General features: G+C 41.0%; 1 protein-coding gene across 2 annotated transcripts in view; it reads left to right on the top strand.

The window, feature by feature from the left end:
• PARP4 (poly(ADP-ribose) polymerase family member 4) overlaps positions 1-21,545 on the top strand; it is a 516,705-nt gene that overhangs the window by 179,970 nt on the left and 315,190 nt on the right. For both annotated transcript variants that reach the window (XM_053708536.1, XM_053708535.1), the window contains exons 23-24: positions 20,939-21,012; positions 21,128-21,315. In XM_053708536.1, the coding sequence (XP_053564511.1) occupies positions 20,939-21,012; positions 21,128-21,315 (262 nt within the window). The remainder of the gene's footprint in view (positions 1-20,938; positions 21,013-21,127; positions 21,316-21,545) is intronic.

Here is a 21,545-nt window from a genome sequence, read left to right as displayed (position 1 = left end):
TATGGGAGATTATGTAATGCCTCATCTGATGTATGCGAAACCAGGAAGATAGAAAAGGATGTTCCAATAAACTAAGTTGGTTTTTATCTTTTATTTTACTAGAATTTTCTAGCAATGAATGTATTGGAAGCGATTGCGGAAGATCAGGGACATGTAGGTATTCTGGTAACATTCCTGGGTTAAATTCTGGATTATTTAATAAGGTGGTAAGTGGTGAATATCTGGAGGAGATTTTATTAGGAGGATTGCTAATTAGTCTCCAGTCTGACCAGGTTTCGTTAGTGATTGAAGAAGAAGAGATTGTGTACTTATTAAAGCATGCAGGGTTCCAGCATATATCTTGTAATTTGTGTGGGGATGCTAGAGCATTTTCAATGTGAATCCATCGCCTAGAGTTTGGGCCATCAAATCTACACCAATCCGAAATTCTCTGTAGAGAGATCGCTAGTTTATAGGAAAGGAGATGGGGAACTCCCAGTCCTCCTTCCAGGGGGGATTTAAAGAGAGTGTTTTTATTAATTCGCGGTGGCCTACGTCTCCAAATGTAGTCGTTAATAATTTTTTGCATAGTAGCGAGGTCTTTCTGTATACCCGAGATCGGGACCGTCTGCAAGATGTAGAGAGCTTTGGGGAGAAGGGTCATTTTTACCGCCTGGATCCTACCTAGCCAGGATATATTTTTGGGGAGCCATTTGGACGTGAGAGTCTGGAATTCTGTTACTAATTTTCCGTAATTGTGTTTTCTTAGATCTGTTTTATCTGGGGATATATGTATGCCTAGGTATTTTAGATATTTTTTCTGTTGTTTCAGGGGACATGTCCTAGTTAATATATCTAAAGAGTAAGGGGAAAGGTTAATGGGTAGATATTCCGATTTGGACAGGTTTACCATAAAATTGGATATGGTGCCGAATTGCGTGAGTTCTGAAATAGCCACTTGTGTGGACGTAAGGGGTTCTGTTAATGTCAGGAGTAAGTCATCTGCGAAGATGGCGAGTTTGTGAGTCTGGTTATCTATGGTTATCCCATTAATTTGGTTGTTGAGTCTAATTTTAATAGCTAGTGGCTCTAGGGACATAATGAAGAGAAGCGGGGATAATGGGCAACCTTGCCTAGACCCGTTCCGAATCTCAAATGGATCAGAGAGTGTACCATTGATTTTTATACATGCTGTAGGGTTGGTATATAGGGCTAAGATTTTGTGGATAAAGGAGTTTGGTATATGAAAATGTTGTAAGGTTGCCTGCAAGTATGTCCAATCTAAACGGTCAAAAGCCTTTTCGGCATCTGTGGACAGAAAGATGGATGGGATTTTGTTTTGTGTTATATATTCGAGTAAATTGAGTACCTTGACCGTATTGTCCTTGGCTTCCCTGTGTGGCACAAAGCCGACCTGGTCCTGGTGGATGATTTTTGGGAGAATTTGATTGAGTCGTGTGGCTAGGATCTTAGCATAAATTTTTAGGTCGACATTAAGCAACGAAATCGGTCTGAAGTTTGCTGGGGTATTTGGGGGTTTACCGGGCTTGGCTAAGACAGATATATTTGCCTGTAGCATGTTGTCTGGGAATTGTAGTATTTCTGGGATGGAATTAAAAAGGGACGTTAAATGTGGTATTAGGAGCTTTGCAAAGGTTTTATAGTATAGGCCCGTGAAGCCGTCGGGTCCTGGGGCTTTGTTTTGCTTTAGTTGTTTTATTGCATCTTGTATCTCAGATGCTTGGATAGGTGAATCTAGATGTTCGCGTTGTTCTGAGGTTAAATGTGGTATTGGAATTTGGTCTAAATATTGATTACATAGTTGGAAATGGGCTTGGGGGTCTCTCGCGGGAAAGAGATTGTAAAGTTTATGGTAAAATTCTTTAAATTCTTTTGCTATGTTTTTGGTATCTTCTATGTGCTTATCCTGAGTGGATTTAATGGAGTGAATATATGTTTTCTGCTGTTGGTTCTTTAGCGCCCTGGCCAAAATTTTCCCCGGTTTATTACCCTCCCTGTAAAAATTTTGTTGAATACGAAGTTGCTGTTTTTGGGCTTTAGTTTGGAGGATGGCGTTTAGTTTCTCTCTAGCTGTTTTAATGCGTTCAAGGATAGCGTTGTCTGTGGGGTTGATTTTATGTGCATAGTCCAAATCAGCTAACTCTGTGGTGATAGTTTCTACCTCTTCCCTACTTTTCCTATTGATTTGTGCTCTGGCTTTGATGAATTCCCCTCTCATGGTGCACTTGTGTGCTTCCCAAACAGTAGCTGTGTTAACATCCGATGTGTTATTTAAAGAGAAATATGATTTTATATGTTTTGTAAATTGCTTTATCAGACTTGGGTTTAGGAGCATAGAGTCATCTAGTCTCCATTGGAAAGACCGGAATGGAGCTGAGGGCCAATTAATAACACAGGTAGCTAATGAGTGGTCTGACCATGCTGTATGTTTTATGCCTGAGTGTTTGGTGTGAGAGAGGATTAGATGGTCTACAAAAATGTAGTCCAGTCTGGAGTAACTGCGGTTAGGATGCGAGAAAAAGGTATAATCTCTTTTTTGAGGGTTAAAGAATCTCCAGGTGTCGTGTAAGCCCAGTAATTTCAAATTTCCCCATATATTGATAAGGTTTGGAGTTTTGACTCTATTGTTTGGGTTTGAACAGTCCATCGATGGGTCTAGTGGAAAATTAATGTCTCCTGCTAGTATTAGGGAGCCTGTAACTTCTCCAACTAATAGATCTGTTATCGTAGCTATAAATTTATCCTGGTGCGAGTTGGGGGCATAGATATTCATTAGAGTTACTGGTTTACCATAAAGGAGGCCCTTTAAACACAAGTACCTTCCCTCTTTGTCTGAAATTAATTGTGTTTTGGTAAAGGGGATGGATCTATGAATTAGAATACTAACTCCGTTAATTTTTTTATTTGGGTGGGTACTATGATAATGTACTGGATAATTAGAGGAAAAATATTTAGGGTAGTTTTTAGCCTTAAAATGGGTTTCCTGGAGGAATAGGATGTGACCCCCTTGTTTATGGAAGTCCAACATAGCCATTCTCCTTTTATTGGGACAGTTTAAGCCCTTAGCATTTTGTGTAAAAAGAATAAGTTCCTGCTGTTTATGACTATTCATGTGTGGGAAGTGTATAGAAGCTCAATTTGGTTGGTGATTTGGGATATATTTTGCGTTTGATGTGTAGGCACAGTTGGTGTACAGAGAAGAAGAAGAGAAGGGAGAGGAGAAAGAGGGAAAAAAAAAGAGAGAAAAAAGAGGAAGAAAAAACATATTGACAACTTACAATACTAAACAAATACTCAATGAGTAACATTTTCTCTACAAGGAGATAATCTCCCGACCGTGAGAGAGCAACAAAACTCTATTAGACATCATTCCTTGGCAAAGATTGATTTTTTTTTTTTTTTTTTTTTTTTTTTTCCCCTTGCAAGGACAATTAGCAACAAACTAAGAACTCTCAACATTCAACCATTGACATGCCTAGTCTTGGAATAGTGTTGTGGATAAACTCAACATTCTCTAGCAAGTCGAGTAATACAGGAAGGCATGCAAAACAACTGTATAATATCAAATAACATTAGATAACATTAGACATCATTAGATAACCTTAGGTGAAAATAAATACCACATGAAGGGCCTTCGAGGCAGAAGGAAAGCCCTAGGTCCAGTGAGGAGTCTGAAGAAAAAGGCAGCACCAGTTAAAGGGTGCCCTTTAAAGATGAGGAAGTTCATGACCAAAAAGGTCAATTGGGGATTCATGAAATGAGTTCCATTATCAATCTTTTTCCATCATTACAGGAGATGTAGGCATGGCGGACTTCCGTGCTTTCTTTTGGATCGCCTGTTGCCAAATCCCTCTTTGAGGAAGTGGTGTTGGGGATTTCCTCCGCTTAGATTGATCTTCTTGATGAGCAGCTAAATCCTCTGTTGGAGGGGGAGGAACATCCAAGTCCTTGCATATGAGCGCAATGTCTTTAACTGATGTGCAGGTTAGCCGCCTGCCTTTCCATATAATAGCCAGGTGAAACGGAAATCCCCAGCGGTATGGGATATTCTTATCCCTCAACAGTTCTGTGAGTGGTTTAAGTTCCTTTCTTTTGAGGAGAGTACGTTGGGAAAGATCTGCATACATTTGTAACTCTGAGTTCTCATATCTTATGGGTTGCATCTCTCTGGCTAGTTTCATGAGGTTTTCTTTCACTTGAAAGTTGGTTATGCGGACGATAACGTCTCTTGGTGGTTGGCCCACTTGCGGTTTAGGGCGCAGGGCCCTGTGTGCTCTATCTATGTCCACTTTTATTGGTATTTCTTCTTTCTTTAGGAAGCCAAAAAAATCCTGTAAGTACTGTTCCAGGTCTGATGGTGAAATAGCTTCTGGGATCCCTCGAAGTCGGATATTATGGCGTCTGCTTCTATTTTCAGCGTCATCTAATTTATCCTCTAACTCCATGATAGTAGCACCTTGATGCTGTATGGTGTTGTTTAAATCAGTTAACGCTTCTGAGTGTAAATCTTGTGTATTTTCGAGAGTTTCAACCCTGTATCCAATCTCTGAAATATCTTTTTTGAGGTCTGATATTTCGTCCTTGATGCACTGTTTAACCTGAGTTATTAATGTAGAGAAATCTTTTTTAGAAGGGATAGAGTTAAACAGTGCTTTAGGAATTGTGATAGATTCAGATGTCTGATCACTGTCTGAGTCTGAGGAGCTGTGATATGATGCTTGATCTGGTGGGTTTGCATCTGTGGGGCTAGGAGCCTTAGCTTCCAAGGTCTTGAAGAAGTTGTTGACAGTGTGAGCTGGTGTCTTCAGCTGTTTAATGTTTTTACTTGGTTTGCTGCCTTTTTTTGGAGACATTATTAGGTGTGAATATACTGCCCACAGTTGGTCAGATAGTGTGGTAAACGTAGTTCATACAGATTGATTTACTCCCAAAGAAGTGTGTGTAAGAAATAGAACCTCAGTCCAAACAGACAGCCCCCCAGGGTTAGCTAGGGTCTTGTATATTTATCGACTTTTCTTTAAGCTCTAGAAAAGGTGTTGGAAGGCAAAAAGTTCATTGTGCTCTTTATCCTTGCTGTTAGTTATTACATTAAAGTTAGAAGTTAAATGGAGATATCATCCTCAAGCAAGTAAAGCCATAAACATAATTTTTGAGTTCAGTTTACACTGTATTATTAATGGTGCTTTGTATCTCTGTAGGTGAGGTTTAAGCTATCCAAAGGTATTGCTATCAAGCGGTGTATATAACCATAAGGTTGACTTATACATTTATTTCTGCACAATATATGTTTCCTGTGTCACAGATCTCACCCTTTAGATGGTTTCAGGCCTTGTCGGTGCGTCTGTTCAGGTGCGCTTAATCGATGCGCGCACTTCACTGCAACACAGGCTGTGGCCTGCACCGGGAGGTTTATGGTCGCTCCGGATCCGTAGTGATAGATGTTCGTCTGGTGACGAACAGGTTGAGGGGTAAGTCTGGTTGTGAGGTGAAGTCGGGTAAGCACTTCAGGCTGATGCGGTTCTTCTCTGTGTATCTCACAGCTTCTCCATGTTACCGCTGTGATGGCGCAGCTCTATATGTCTTGGTGTGCAGCAAACTAATGAAGAGGTCTCAAAAGACCCACGGGTGATCCGTTATCTTGTTCCATAGGTCACTATCTCACATATTAGCTTGCGGGTAGCCAAAGTAAACTGAATGGCACTAGCCTTTAACGCTCTCTCACGGATAGGGCTCAGGAGCTCAGATGAAAGCAGCCATCTCCTAGGCTGGCTAGCTCCGCCCCCTCCCAAATTACTATTTTTATCTGATTTTCTTCATTCTCTAGTCATACTTAAAATAGGCTCAGGAGCAGCAATGCATTACTGGTAGCTAGCTGCTGATTGGTGGTTGCACATATATAACCTTTGTCATTGGCTTATTCAGTTTGCTCAGCTAGGTCCCATTAGTGCATTGGTGCTCATTTAACAATGAATACCAAGAGAACAAATTAAATTTGATAATAGACGTAAATTGGAAAGTTTAACATTGTATGCTCTATCTGAATCATGAAAGAATTTTTTTTGTCTTTCATGTCTTTTTAAGAATACTCTCCATACCTTAAAGGGACATTAAACCCACATTTTTTCTTTCATGATTTAGATAGAGCATGCAATTTTAAATAACTTTCTAATTTACTTCTATTATCTAATTTGCTTCATTCTCTTGATATTATTTGCTGAATAGCATATCTAGATAGGCTCAGTAGCTGCTGATTGGTGCCAGCACATAGATGCCTCATGTGATTGGCTCACCCATGTGCTTTGCTATTTCTTTATAAAGGATATCTAAAAAATAAAGCATATTAGATAATAGAAATAAATTGGAAAGTTGTTTAAAATTGAATTCTCTATCTGAATCACAAAAGAAAATGTTTGGGTTTAGTGTCCCTTTAAATGGATACTAAACCCAAATTTGTTCTTTCGTGATTCAGATAGAGCATGCAATTTTAAGAAACTTTCTAATTTACTCCTACTATCAGTTTTTCTTCAATCTCTTGCTATCTTTATTTAAAAAGCAGGAGTTTAAAGCTTAGGTAGGTTCAGCACCCTGGATAGCCTTTGATTATTGGTGGCTACATTTAGCAAACCAATAAGCAACCATAACCCAGGTTCTAAACCAAAAATGGGCCGGCTCTTAAGCTTTAAATTCCTGCTATTTAAATAAAGATAGCAAGAGAATGAAGAAAAATGTATAATAGGAGTAAATTAGAAAGTTGCTTAAAATTGCCTGCTCTATCTGAATCATTAAAAAAAATGTGCGTTTAGTGTCCCTTTAAGTATTCACTCCTCTAGGTGGAGGAGTGGAAAAAAATCAAATTTTTCTGAATTAAATTAACAGGACAAGCGGTAGACAATTATGAATGGGCATTGTTTTATTTAGTATTTCCCTTTAAGAAATGTGGCAGATAAAATGAAAATTACAAAAGTGATACAAAACAAAATTTATGTTTACATGATAATTTTCTTTCTTTCTTTTTTTTCTGGATATGGAGAGTCCACAACGTCTTTCAATTACTAGTGGGAATATCACTCCTGGCCACCAAAGCTCTTAAGTGTCACTCCCCTACCCATAATCCTCAGCCATTCGACTGAAGGGAAATGGAAAAAGAATAACACAAAGGTGTAGAGGTGCCTGAGGTTTAGTAAAAAAATAACGTTCTTAATAAAGGGTGGGGTCGTGAACTCTCCATATCCGGAAAAAAAGAAATTTATCAGGTAAGCATAAATTTTGTTTTCTTTCCTAAGATATGGAGAGTCTTACTAGTGGGAACCAATACCAAAGCTAGAGGACACAGAATGAACAGGGAGGGAGAACAAGACAGGCAGACCTAAACAGAAGGCACCACTGCTTGAATAACCTTTCTCCCAAAAGAGGTCTCAGCCGAGGCAAAAGTATCAAATTTGGAAAAAGTATGCAGAGAGGACCAAGTTGCAGCCTTGCAAATGTGTTCCACAGAAGCTTAATTTTTGAAAGCCCAAGAAGAGGAGAGAAATTTTTCAAGTAACAGGCTTGCAAGCCTGGATCATGGTCTTAATGACCGACTCAGAAAATCCATGTTTAGACAGAACTAAGCGTTCAATCTCCAAGCAGTCAGCTTCAGAGAAACGAGATTTGGATGGAGGAATGGACCTTGAGTTAGAAGGTACTTCCTCAGCGGCAACCTCCAAGGCGGCTAAGATGACATCTTCACTAGGTCTGCATACCAGATCCTGCAAGGCCATGCAGGAGTTATTAGAATTACCAATGCTCTCTCTTGTTTGATACAAGCAATAACTCGTGGAAGGAGCGCAAACAGAGGAAACAGGTATGCTAGACCGAAATCCCAAGGAACCGCCAGAGCATCTATCAGATGTTCTGCATTGACACCATCAGATCCAACGCCGGGAACCCCCCCCCCCCATTTGAGGGTTAACCTGGAGAACAACTCCGGATGGAGAGCCCACTCCCCGGGATGAAATGTCTGTCTGCTCAGAAAATCCGCTTCCCAGTTGTCCACTCCATGTGGATGGCAGATAGACAACAATTTTGAGCTTCCACCCACTGAATAATCTGTGCCACCTCCTTCATGGCTAAGGAACCCCGAGTTCATCCCTGGTGGTTGATGTACGCCACTGAGGTGGTGATGTCCGACTGAAACCTGATAAACCGGGCTAAAGACAATTGAGGCCAAGCCATCAGAGCATTGTAAATCACTCTCAATTCCAAGATGTTTATTGGGAGGGCAGACTCATCCTGAGTCCATAGTCCCTGTGCCGTTAAACAAGTCAGACTGCTCCCTCGCCTAGCAGGCTGGCGTACATGGTCACAATCACCCAGGAAGGTCTCCGGAAGCATGTGCCCTGAGACAGATGCTTTTGAGCAAGCCACCAAGGGAGAGAGTCTCTTGTCAACTGGTCTAGAGCTATCCTCTGAGACAGCTCTGAATGGTCTCCATTCCATTGCCTGAGCATGCATAACTGCAGAGCTCTCAAATGGAATTGAGCAAAGGGAATGATGTCCATAGAAGCGACCATCAGACCAATTACCTCCATACATTGAGCTACTGACGGCCGAACAGTAGACTGAAGAGAGAGGCAAGAGGAAAGAATATTGTATTTTCTGACCTCTGTCAGAAAAAAAAATTCAAAAATAGGGAATCTATTATGGTTCCTAAGAAAATCACCCTTGTAGCTGGAACAAGGGAGCTCTTCATCAGATTCACTTTCCATCTGTGGGAATGTAGAAAAGACAACAAGAGCTCTGTATGACAATTTTCTTGATAAAAAGATGGCGCCTGAACCAATATGTCATCCAGGTAGGGTGCCACTGCAATTCCCAGAGACCTGATCACTGCCAAGAGAGCCCCCAGAACATTTGAGAAAATTCTGGGAGCTGTGTCAAGGCCAAACAGAAGAGCCACTAACTGAAAGTGTTTGTCTAGAAAGGTGAATCTCAGGAACTTGTGATGATCCCTGTGGATGGGAACATGAAGATACGCATCCTTCAGGTTTTTGGTATTCATGAACTGACCATCTTGGACCAAAGGAAGAATGGAATGAATGGCTTCCTTTTTGAATTATAGTACCCTGAGAAACTTGTTGAGACAATCTAGTTCTAAAATGTGTCAAAAGGTTCCCTCTTTTTTGGGAACCACGAACAGATTTGAATAAAATCCTAGACCCTATTCCCTTACTGGAATTGGAACAATCCCTCCCAGGGAGGAAAGGTCCTGAACGCAGTTCAAGAATGCCTCTTTTTTTACCTGGTCTGCAGATAATCTTGAGAGGAATTATCTGCCCCTGGGAGGGAGAGTTTTGAATTCTATTTTGTAACCCTGAGATACTATGTCCACAGCCCAAGGATCTGGGACATCTCGTATCCACGCTTGACAAAACAGAGAAAGTCTGCCCCCCAATTGATCCGATCCCGGATCGGGGGTGGACCCTTCATGCTGACTTAGACTAAGCTGATGGTTTCTTTGATTGCTTCCCCTTATTCCAAAATTGATTGGGCTTCCAAGAAGACTTGGACTATTACTGTTTAGAAGAGGGAGAGGAAGACTTTTGACCTTTTGAAGTTACGAAAGGAATGAAAATTACGACGTCCTTTAAGTCTGTTATTCTTGCCTTGCGGTAGAAAAGACCCTTTCTCTTGTAAGGTGTATCCAGTCCACGGATCATCCATTACTTGTGGGATATTCTCCTTCCCAACAGGAAGCTGCAAGAGGATCACCCACAGCAGAGCTGTCTATATAGCTCCTCCCCTAACTGCCACTACCAGTCATTCTCTTGCAGCTCTCGACACGATAGGAAGTAGATAGAGAGATGTGGTGAATTTATGTAGTTTATCTTCAATCAAAAGTTTATTATTTTCAAATGGTACCGGAGTTGTACTGTTTTAGCCTCAGGCAGAAAGTTGAAGAAGAGTCTGCCTGTGGTTTTTGATGATCTTAGCAGGTTGTAACTAAGATCCATTGCTGTTCTCACACATAACTGAAGAGATGAGGTAACTTCAGCTGGGGGAATGGCGTGCAGGGTCTCCTGCTATGATGTATGTGCAGTTTAAATTTTTCTAGAGAAATGAATATGCTAGAAAATGCTGTTAATACCAGATTTATTTAAGGTAAGCCTGATTACAGTGATTTAATAATGACTAGTATCATGCTTGCTGTAAAAGGTAATATTCTTATTACTTTCTCACATTACTGAAAATAAGATAACGTTTGCTGGAAGTGTTTAAACGTTTTTTTTCTACATATTGGTGATAAAACTTTATTGGGGCCCAGTTTTTTCCATATGGCTGGCTAGATTTTGCCTAGGGATAGTTTTTTATGGCCCTCTCACTGTGAGTACAGGTTGGGAGGGGCCTAATTTCAGGCCTAAATTGTGCAGTAGTTTTTGCAGCTTGAGACTTCCAGCTTCCCTGAAGGAGTCCCCTGAACACTCAGGACCTCTACAAAGGGTTTGTGTGCCTTCAAAAGTCATTGTATGGGCAGGTAGGGCCACAGCTGAGCTGTGGCAGTTTGTTGTGACTGTTAAAAAACGTTTATATCGTTTTTTTGATCCGTTTATGAAACTAAGGGATTAATCATCCATTTGCAAGTGGGTGCAATGCTCTGTTAGTCTATTATACACACTGTAAAAATTTTGTAAGATTTACTGCTTTTTATCACTGTTTTTCAATTTCTTTCCAAGCTTGCTGGTCTCATTGCAAGTCTGTTTAAACATGTCTGACATAGAGTAAACTCCTTGTTCATTATGTTTAGAAGCCATTGTGGAACCCCCTCTTAGAATGTGTACCAAATGTACTGATTTTACTTTAAGTTATAAAGATCATATTCTGTCTTTAAAAGATTTATCACCAGAGGAAATTGACAAGGGGGAAGTTATGCCGACTAACTCGCCCCACGTGTCAGAACCTTTGACTCCCGCTCAAGTGGCGCCAAGTACATCTAGTGCGCCCATGGCGTTTACTTTACAAGACATGGCGGCAGTTATGGATCATACCCTTACAGCGGTATTGTCCAAACTTCCAGGGTTACAAGGAAAGCGAGACAGCTCTGGGACTAGAAAAAATACAGAGCTCTCTGACGCTTTAGTAGCAATGTCTGATATCCCCTCACAATATGCAGAAGCTGAGGCAGGAGAGCTTCTTTCTGTGGGTGATTTTTCTGACTCGGGGAAGATGCTTCAACCTGATTCTGATATGTCTACATTTAAATTTAAGCTTGAACACCTCCGCGTGTTGCTCAGGGAGGTTTTAGCTACTCTGGATGACTGTGACATTTATAAGCTCAAACAATGCCTAAACTTTCAGCTTGTCTAACTACCTGTGCAGCTGTGCTTAACTCTGACATACAGCTTTATATAATATTATGTACTGTGAACCTGCAACAAACCTAGTTTGCATCTAAGTGTCAATCTTTTACCAGTTTACTCTGAAACCTGAACATTCCACATTGCTATATTTTTCTCTCATTGAATCCTGCAGCTACTTCTATTAACTAACTATAAGTCACAGTGAAGTCAGAATATATTGTATACAAATGTTGCACTCTCCATTTATTCTACAATAACTTCTAGCAACTATGAATCACAGAATATCATCTATCCACGTCCAGGATACTCTTCCCCGGGTAAGGGGTCGGTGTCTTCAAATCCCTACCACTGCCCCGAGGGTCTGTGTCCTGAGCGCATGTACACCGGATCATGACAGAAGGAGATCATTTCTGATATTACTGGAGGAAAAGGTCATGCCCTTCCTCAGGATAGGTCTAATAAATTAAGGACCAAACAAACTAATTTTCGTGCCTTTCGAAACTTTAAGACGAGCGCGGCATCAACTCCCTCTAATGCAAAACAAGAGGGAAATTTTGCCCAGTCCAAGCCGGTCTGGAGACCTAACCAGGCCTGGAACAAAGGTTAGCAGGCCAAGAAGCCTGCTGCTGCTGCCTCTAAGACAGCATGAAAGATCAGCCCCCGATCCGGTAACGGATCTAGTAGGGGGCAGACTTTCTCTCTTCACCCAGGCTTGGGCAAGAGATGTCCAGGATCCCTGGGCGTTGGAAATTGTGTCCCAGGGATATCTTCTGGACTTCAAAGCTTCTTCCCCAAAAGGAAGATTTCACCTCTCACAATAATCTGCAGACCAGATAAAGAGAGAGGCATTCTTACATTGTGTTCAAGACCTCCTAGTTATGGGAGTGATCCACCCAGTTCCAAAGGAGGAACAGGGGCAAGGCTTCTATTCAAATCTCTTTGTGGTTCCCAAGAAAGAGGGAACCTTCAGACCAATCTTAGATCTCAAGATCCTAAACAAATTTCTCAGGGTCCCATCTTTCAAGATGGAGACTATTCGAACCATCCTACCTATGATCCAGGAGGGTCAATACATGACTACCGTGGACTTAAAGGATGCTTATCTTCACATTCCGATACACAAAGATCATCATCGGTTTCTCAGGTTCGCCTTCCTAGACAGGCATTACCAGTTTGTGGCTCTTCCCTTTGGGTTAGCTATGGCACCAAGAATCTTTACGAAGGTTCTGGGGTCACTTCTGGTGGTCCTAAGGCCGCGGGGCATATTAGTAGCCCCTTACTTAGACGACATTCTGATACAGGCGTCGAATTTCCAAATTGCCAAGTCCCATACGGACATTGTTCTGGAATTCCTGAGGTCTCATGGGTGGAAAGTGAACGAAAAGAAGAGTTCTCTATCCCCTCTCACAAGAGTTTCCTTCCTGGGAACTCTGATAGATTCTGTAGAAATGAGGATTTACCTGACAGAGGACAGGTTGTCAAAACTTCTAAATTCCTGTGTTCTTTATTATGCTTCTCGCCCTTCGGTGGCTCAGTGTATGGAAGTAATCGGCTTAATGGTAGCGGCAATGGACATAGTTCCGTTTGCCCGCCTACATCTCAGACCGCTGCAACTCTGCATGCTCAGTCAGTGGAATGGGGATTACACAGATTTGTCCCCTCTACTAAATCTGGATCAAGAGACCAGGGATTCTCTTCTCTGGTGGCTATCTCGGGTCCATCTGTCCAAAGGTATGTCCTTCTGCAGGCCAGATTGGAAAATAGTAACAACAGATGCCAGCCTTCTGGGCTGGGGTGCAGTCTGGAACTCTCTGAAGGCTCAGGGGTCGTGGACTCAGGAGGAGGCACTCCTTCCAATAAACATTCTGGAACTAAGAGCGATATTCAATGCTCTTCAGGCTTGGCCTCAGCTAGCGGCAGTGAGGTTCATCAGATTTCAGTCGGACAACATCACGATTGTAGCTTACATCAACCATCAAGGGGGAACAAGGAGTTCCCTAGCGATGTTGGAGGTTTCAAAGATAATTCAATGGGCAGAGATTCACTCTTGCCATCTATCAGCTATCCATATCCCAGGAGTAGAGAACTGGGAGGCAGATTTTCTAAGTCATCAGACTTTTCATCCGGGGGAGTGGGAGCTCCATCTGGAGGTGTTTGCACAGTTGATTCAACGTTGGGGCAAACCAGAACTGGATCTCATGGCGTCTCGCCAGAATGCCAAGCTTCCTTGTTACGGATCCAGGTCCAGGGATCCCAAGGCAGCGCTGATAGATGCTCTAGCAGCGCCTTGGTCCTTCAACCTGGCTTATGTGTTTCCACCGTTTCCTCAGCTCCCTCGTCTGATTGCCAAGATCAAACAGGAGAGAGCATCGGTAATTTTGATAGCACCTGCGTGGCCACGCAGGACTTGGTATGCAGATCTGGTGGACATGTCATCCTTTCCACCATGGACTCTGCCTCTGAGGCAGGACCTTCTACTTCAGGGTCCTTTCAACCATCCAAATCAAATTTCTCTGCGGCTGACTGCTTGGAGATTGAACGCTTGATTTTATCAAAGCGTGGTTTCTCCGAGTCGGTCATTGATACCTTAATACAGGCGAAAAAGCCTGTCACCAGGAAAATCTATCATAAGATATGGTGTAAATATCTTCATTGGTGTGAATCCAAGGGTTACTTATAGAGTAAGGTCAGGATTCCTAGGATATTATCTTTTCTCCAAGAAGGATTGGAGAAGGGTTTGTCAGCTAGTTCCTTAAAAGGACAGATTTCTGCTCTGTCTATTCTTTTGCACACACGTCTGGCTGAGGTTCCAGACGTGCAGGTGTTTTGTCAGGCTTTAGTCAGAATCAAGCCTGTGTTTAAACCTGTTGCTCCGCCTTGGAGTTTAAATTTAGTTCTTAAGGTTCTTCAAGGGGTTCCGTTTGAACCTTTGCATTCCGTAGATATTAAGCTCTTATCCTGGAAGGTTCTGTTTTTAGTAGCTATCTCCTTGGCTCAAAGAGTTTCGGAGTTATCTGCTTTACAATCGGCTATATTTAGAGTTTTGTCGGTAACGACCCGCGTAGCTAACGCTGGCTTTTTTTCCCTCGCACCTTTTAAATACCGCTGGTATTTAGAGTTCACAGAAGGGCTGCGTTAGGCTCCAAAAAGGGAGCGTGTAGCATATTTACCGCCATTGCAACTCTCAATACCAGCGGTGCTTACGGACGCGGCCAGCTTCAAAAACGTGCTTGTGCACGATTCCCCCATAGGAAACAATGGGGCAGTTTGAGCTGAAAAAAAAACCTAACACCTGCAAAAAAGCAGCGTTCAGCTCTTAACGCAGCCCCATTGTTTCCTATGGGGAAACACTTCCTAAGTCTGCACCTAATACCCTAACATGTACCCCAAGTCTAAACACCCCTAACCTTACACTTATTAACCCCTAATCTGCCGCCCCCGCTATCGCTGACCCCTGCATATTTTTTAACCCCTAATCTGCCGCTCCATACACCGCCGCAAGCTACATTATCCCTATGTACCCCTAATCTGCTGCCACTAACACCGCCGACCCCTATATTATATTTATTAACCCTAATCTGCCCCCCACAACGTCGCCGCCAGCTACCTACAAAAATCTGCCGACCGGACCTCACCGCTACTATAATAAATGTATTAACCCCTAATCTGTCTCACTAACCCTATAATAAATAGTATTAACCCCTAATCTGCCCTCCCTAACATCGCTGACACCTAACTTCAAGTATTAACCCCTAATCTGCCGACCGGACCTCACCGCTACTCTAATAAATGTATTAACCCCTAATGCTTAGTCTAACCCTAACACTAACACCCCCCTAAATTAAATTTAATTTAAATCTAGCGAAATAAATTAACTCTTATTAAATAACTTATTCCTATTTAATGCTAAATACTTACCTGTAAAATAAACCCTAATATAGCTACAATATAAATTAAAATTATTATTATTGTAGCTATTTTAGGATTAATATTTATTTTACAGGCAACATTGAATTTATTTTAACCAGGTACAATAGTTATTAAATAGTTAATAACTATTTAATAGTTAACTAGTTAAAATAATTACAAAATTACCTGTAAAATAAATCCTAACCTAAGTTACAATTAAACCTAACACTACACTATCAATAAATTAATGAAATAAAATACCTACAATTATCTACAATTAAATCTAACACTACACTATCAGCCAATCAAATTTTCCCTACCTTAATTCCAATTGGCTGATAGAATCCTGGATGACGTCATTTAAAGGAACCTTCATTCGGACTTAGGACGTCGGAAGAAGAGGATGGATCCGCGCCGGAGGTCTTCAAGATGGAGCCCCTCGTCATTGGATGAAGATAGAAGATGCCGCTTGGATGAAGATGGTTGCCGGTCCGGATCTCCTCTTCTGCCCGGATAGGATGAAGACTTTGGAGCCTCTTCTGGACTTATGCTTGCCGCTTGATAGAAGACTTCAGCCGGATGATGGATCTCCAGCCCCCGCTTGGGCTTGGATGAAGACTTCGGAGCCTGGACCGATCGGTGATACCTGGCATGGTGAAGACAAGGTAGGAAGATCTTCAGGGGCTTAGTGTTAGGTTTATTTAAGGGGGGTTTGGGTTAGATTAGGGGTATGTGGGTGGTGGGTTGTAATGTTGAGGAGGGTATTGTATGTTTTTTTTTACAGGCAAAAGAGCTGCATTCTTTGAGGCATGCCCCGCAAAAGGCCCTTTTAAGGGCTGGTAAGGTAAAAGAGCTTTTCTATTTTAATTTTAGAATAGGGTAGGGCATTTTTTTTATTTTGGGGGGCTTTGTTATTTTATTAGGGGGCTTAGAGTAGATGTAATTAGCTTAAAATTGTTGTAATATTTTTATTATGTTTGAAATTAATTTTTTTATTTTTTGTAACTTAACTTTTTTTATTTTTTGTACTTTAGTTAGTTTATTTATTTGTAGATATTGTATTTAATTAATTTATTGATAGTGTAGTGTTAGATTTAATTGTAGATAATTGTAGGTATTTTATTTAATTAATTTATTGATAGTGTAGTGTTAGGTTTAATTGTAACTTAGGTTAGGATTTATTTTACAGGTAATTTTGTAATTATTTTAACTAGGTAGCTATTAAATAGTTATTAACTATTTAATAGCTATTGTACCTGGTTAAAATAATTACAAAGTTGCCTGTAAAATAAATATAAATCCTAAAATAGCTACAATATAATTATAATTTATATTGTAGCTATATTAGGGTTTATTTTACAGGTAAGTATTTAGCTTTAAATAGGAATAATTTATTTAATAAGAGTTAATTTATTTCGTTAGATAAAAATTATATTTAACTTAGGGGGGTGTTAGTGTTAGGGTTAGACTTAGCTTTAGGGGTTAATACATTTATTATAGTAGCGGTGAGGTCCGGTCGGCAGATTAGGGGTTAATACTTGAAGTTAGGTGTCGGCGATGTTAGGGAGGGCAGATTAGGGGTTAATACTATTTATTATAGGGTTATTGAGGCGGGAGTGAGGCGGATTAGGGGTTAATAACTTTATTATAGTAGCGGTGAGGTCCGGTCGGCAGATTAGGGGTTAATAATTGTAGGTAAGGTAGCAGCGACGTTGGTGGCGGCAGATTAGGGGTTAATAAATATAATATAGGGGTCGGCGGTGTTAGGGGCAGCAGATTAGGGGTACATAGGGATAACGTAGGTTGCGGCGGTGTGCGGTCGGCAGATTAAGGGTTAAAAAAATGTAATAGAGTGGCGGCGATGTGGGGGGACCTCGGTTTAGGGGTACATAGGTAGTTTATGGGTGTTAGTGTACTTTAGAGCACAGTAGTTAAGAGCTTTATGAACCGGCGTTAGCCCAGAAAGCTCTTAACTCCTGACTTTTTTCTGCGGCTGGAGTTTTGTCGTTAGAGTTCTAACGCTCACTTCAGCCAAGACTCTAAATACCGGCGTTAGAAAGATCCCATTGAAAAGATAGGATACGCAATTGACGTAAGGGGATCTGCGGTATGGAAAAGTCGCGGCTGGAAAGTGAGCGTTAGACCCTTTCCTGACTGACTCTAAATACCAGCGGTAGCCCAAAACCAGCGTTAGGAGCCTCTAACGCTGGTTTTGACGGCTAACGCCAAACTCTAAATCTAGCTGAATGTGATATCTCATTTTTCATGCAGATAAGGTAGTGTTACGTACCAAACCTGTTTTTTTTACCTAAGGTGGTATCTAATAAAAATATCAATCAGGAGATTGTTGTACCGTCACTGTGTCCTAATCCTTCTTCAAAGAAGGAACGTCTTTTACACAATCTTGACGTGGTTCGTGCTTTAAAGTTTTATTTACAAGCTACTAAAGATTTTCGTCAAACATCTGCATTGTTTGTTGTCTACTCTGGACAGAGGAGAGGCCAAAAGGCTTCGGCAACCTCTCTTTCTTCTGGCTAAGGAGTATAATACGCTTAGCTTATGAGACTGCTGGCCAGCAGCCTCCTGAAAGGATTACAGCTCATTCTACTAGAGCGGTAGCTTCCACATGGGTTTTTAAAATTTGATACTTTTGCTTCTTCGGAGGCTATTTTTGGGAGAAAGGTCTTGCAGGCAGTGGTGCCTTCCGTTTAAGCGCCTGCCTTGTCCCTCCCTTCATCCGTGTCCTATAGCTTTGGTATTGGTATCCCACAAGTAATGGATGATCCGTGGACTGGATACACCTTACAAGAGAAAACATAATTTATGCTTACCTGATAAATTTATTTCTCTTGTGGTGTATCCAGTCCACGGCCCGCCCTGTCATTTTAAGGCAGGTGTGTTTTATTTTTAAACTACAGTCACCACTGCACCCTATAGTTTCTCCTTTCTCTTGCTTGTCTTCGGTCGAATGACTGGTAGTGGCAGTTAGGGGAGGAGTTATATAGACAGCTCTGCTGTGGATGATCCTCTTGCAGCTTCCTGTTGGGAAGGAGAATATCCCACAAGGAATGGATGATCCGTGGACTGGATACACCACAAGAGAAATAAATTTATCAGGTAAGCATAAATTATGTTTTTCCACCCATAATATCAGAAATTATTTCTGCCAGACCAGGTCCAAACAAGGTCTTACTCTTGTAAGGAGGCGCCAAATCCTTGTATTTGGAGGTAACATCAGCTGACCAAGATTTTAGCCATAAAGCCCTGCGGGCTAAGACAGTGAAGCCAGACATTCTTGGCTCCCAGTCTAATAACATGCATGTTAGTATCAGAAATAAAGGAATTGGCTAGTTTGAGAGCCCTAATCCTATCTTGGATCTCCTCCAACGGAGTCTCTACTAAAATTGATTCAGACAAGGCGTTGCACCAATAAGATGCTGCACTTGCTACTGTGGCAATACAAACTGCAAGTTGCCATTGAAGACCTTGATGAACATACATCTTTTTCAAATAAGCCTCCAGCTTTTTATCCATGGGATCCTTAAAGGAGCAGCTATCCTCTATAGGGATCGTAGTTCTTTTAGCCATAGTAGAAATAGCCCCCTTCTACTTTAGGCACCGTGTTCCATGAATCTTTAATGGAGTCAGCAACAGTAAACATCTTTTTAAAGATGGGAGACGGGGGGGAAGGTATCCCTGGCTTCTCCCATTCCTGTGAAATAATCTCTGTCACACTGTCTGGAACAGGAAACAGTTCCACAGAGGAAGGAACATCATAACATGTATTAAGTTTAGTAGACTTCTTAGGGTTGACAACAACAGAAGTATCAGAGTCGTCTAAAGTAGCCAATACCACCTTTAACAGTACACAAAGGTTTCCAAGCTTAAATCTGTAGTTTACTTCTTCAGTATCAGATGAAGGAATAATACTGTCCGAATCTGAGATTTCACCCTCAGAGGCTACCAATGTATCCTCCTCATCAGATTTACCAGGGAGGGCAACCTGCGTAGCAGTAGGTGGAACAGAAACCTTACTATCTGAATGTCTAATTTTCCTCTTGCGTTTTCCCAGCATAGGAAAAGCAGATAATGCTGCAGATACCGCAGAAGATACCTGTGCATCAAAATCTGCAGGCAAATAAACTCCTCCAGGAGGCTGAGATGAACTGCAGGGCACTGTATGTGACCCAATAGAGGCTTAGGACGTTTGAGGAGAAAGCTGTGGCATTGCCTGAACAACATCATCCTGAGAGACATTTGGCTTAGATGGCAACAATTTATCTTTAAATTGAAGTATTCTAGCTAAGCATGCAGCACAGAATTGCATAGGCAAAACAATTTGTGCCTCAAGGCATACAAGCATTTGTCAAAAGACACAGAGTCTTGGTCCATGTCTATAATACTAAATAAAAAATTCCCCTAAATTGTAGAAATTTTTTAAATACACTGTCACTTTAAGAATTTTTAATACCACAGCCGCTTAACGTTATGCAAAAATTCTTTAAAATAATAAACCAATCAGGCCCCCTACACCTCAGACATGCTGAGGTGCCTTACCATAACACTTATACATAATTTGGCTGCCAGAAGTCTCTAAAACGATCATATAGTAGATCGACACTGAAGAGACTGAAATTCAATGATGCTGCTCCGCTCCGTGAATATCTGACAGCAGAGAGAAGTCACATGAACGGCAGAGAGAGGAAACTATGCAGCAAGTAAAAGGCGCGCGTTTCCCTCTGCCTACAACACTGGAGCTTAATTTGCACAAACGCTCAAGCAGTCTGTCAGCCTGTTCTAGCTAAGCAAGCAAAGAGAACCAACTGCCAAATTTTAAGTTTATACATAGATCCCTTTATAAAACAAACTTTATAAAGCCACACACATACTAATAAAGTGTTTCAACAAAATTTGCCCAAAGAGAAAAAAACGTCCCAATAAAGGGAAGATTAATCCCTAGTCTCAACATACATAATGTGCCTGCCCACTGCCAAAGAAAATCCTGTATAAAGGATTTTAAAAATGTCCCCATCTACTGCATATGACATATTCTTTTGAAGTGCAAGTCTCCAAGTCCTAGAAGACAAAAGCACTTACCTGCAGTCTAGCTGTCCGGTAGGGAGACAGCTCACAAGGCGTGAAAGGACACATTGAGACCTGTAGAAAAAGAAAGAACAGAGTAACCAACTCTAGCTTTCTGTACCATGGTCAGCAATGTGTTAGGAAACAAAACAAGGACTACCTCACAATTTCCTAACTGCTTAAAAGCCACCACTACTCTACTGAAGAGATTGACGTGGACTCAGCTAAACCCAAATCCTTGCTTGCCGGGAAAAGTACCCGAAAAAGGAATTCATTTCTTTAGACACCAAACTTCACCTCCTCCATTGACAGTGGCAAAGAGAATGACTGGGGATTATGGGTAGGGAAGTGACACTTAACAGCTTTGCTGTGGTGCTCTTTGCCTCCTCCTGCTGGCCAGGAGTGATATTCCCACTAGTAATTGAATGACGTTGTGGACTTTCCATATCTTAGGAAAGAAAATATTGTATTTTTAAATGTTCCTATAATTCCACAGGTCATATTGATATTCCTTTTTTTTATATATTTAGCAAACATATTAACTTATTAATATGTTGTCTTTATTATTATGTAAATTTAAAACTAATGCATTTATTTTTTATTTCTCACAGGGTATAAAGAATTTGACCTGTATCCAAAATTACAAAATAATACTACTCTGGAGAAGCTGAAGAAGTTTATCAGAGTAAGAACATTGTATTTCTGACTTGCATCAATTTTGACAGCACTGATAATTTTCTCTTTACAGCTCTGCTACTGTACATATTTAAGAAGGTGCCTTTTTATTGTTTATCTCTTAGTCAGCCAAACCAAACATGGGAAATACAGAGTTGTGGAAACCACTGCATTCCTTGAGCCTACTTGCCCCTTCAACTGGAGTGCAAAAAATCCTCCTAATATCTGATGGACACATCCAAAATGAGAGCCCTGTCTTTCAGGTTTTAAAAAGAAATGTGGGGAAAGTCCAACTATTTACCTGCGGTGTTGGGTAAGTAATAGCAATCTTGTGTTTACATTGAATTGTTTAATTGATTTAAAGGGACATGAAACTCAAATTTTTACTTTTATGAGTCAAATAAAACAAACAATTTTAAACAAATTTCTATTATCAAATTTGCTTTATGCTCCTGATATCCTTTGTTGAAGGAGCTGCAATGCAAAACTGTTTGCTAGCTGAACACTTTGGGGCCTATTTATCAAGATCCGTGTTTCTGGCGA

Source organism: Bombina bombina, chromosome 3, assembly GCF_027579735.1.
Source record: "Bombina bombina isolate aBomBom1 chromosome 3, aBomBom1.pri, whole genome shotgun sequence".
Classification (NCBI taxonomy): domain Eukaryota; kingdom Metazoa; phylum Chordata; class Amphibia; order Anura; family Bombinatoridae; genus Bombina; species Bombina bombina.
Note: the sequence above shows the minus strand (reverse complement) of the source record. Positions and strands in the feature narration are given on the sequence as shown.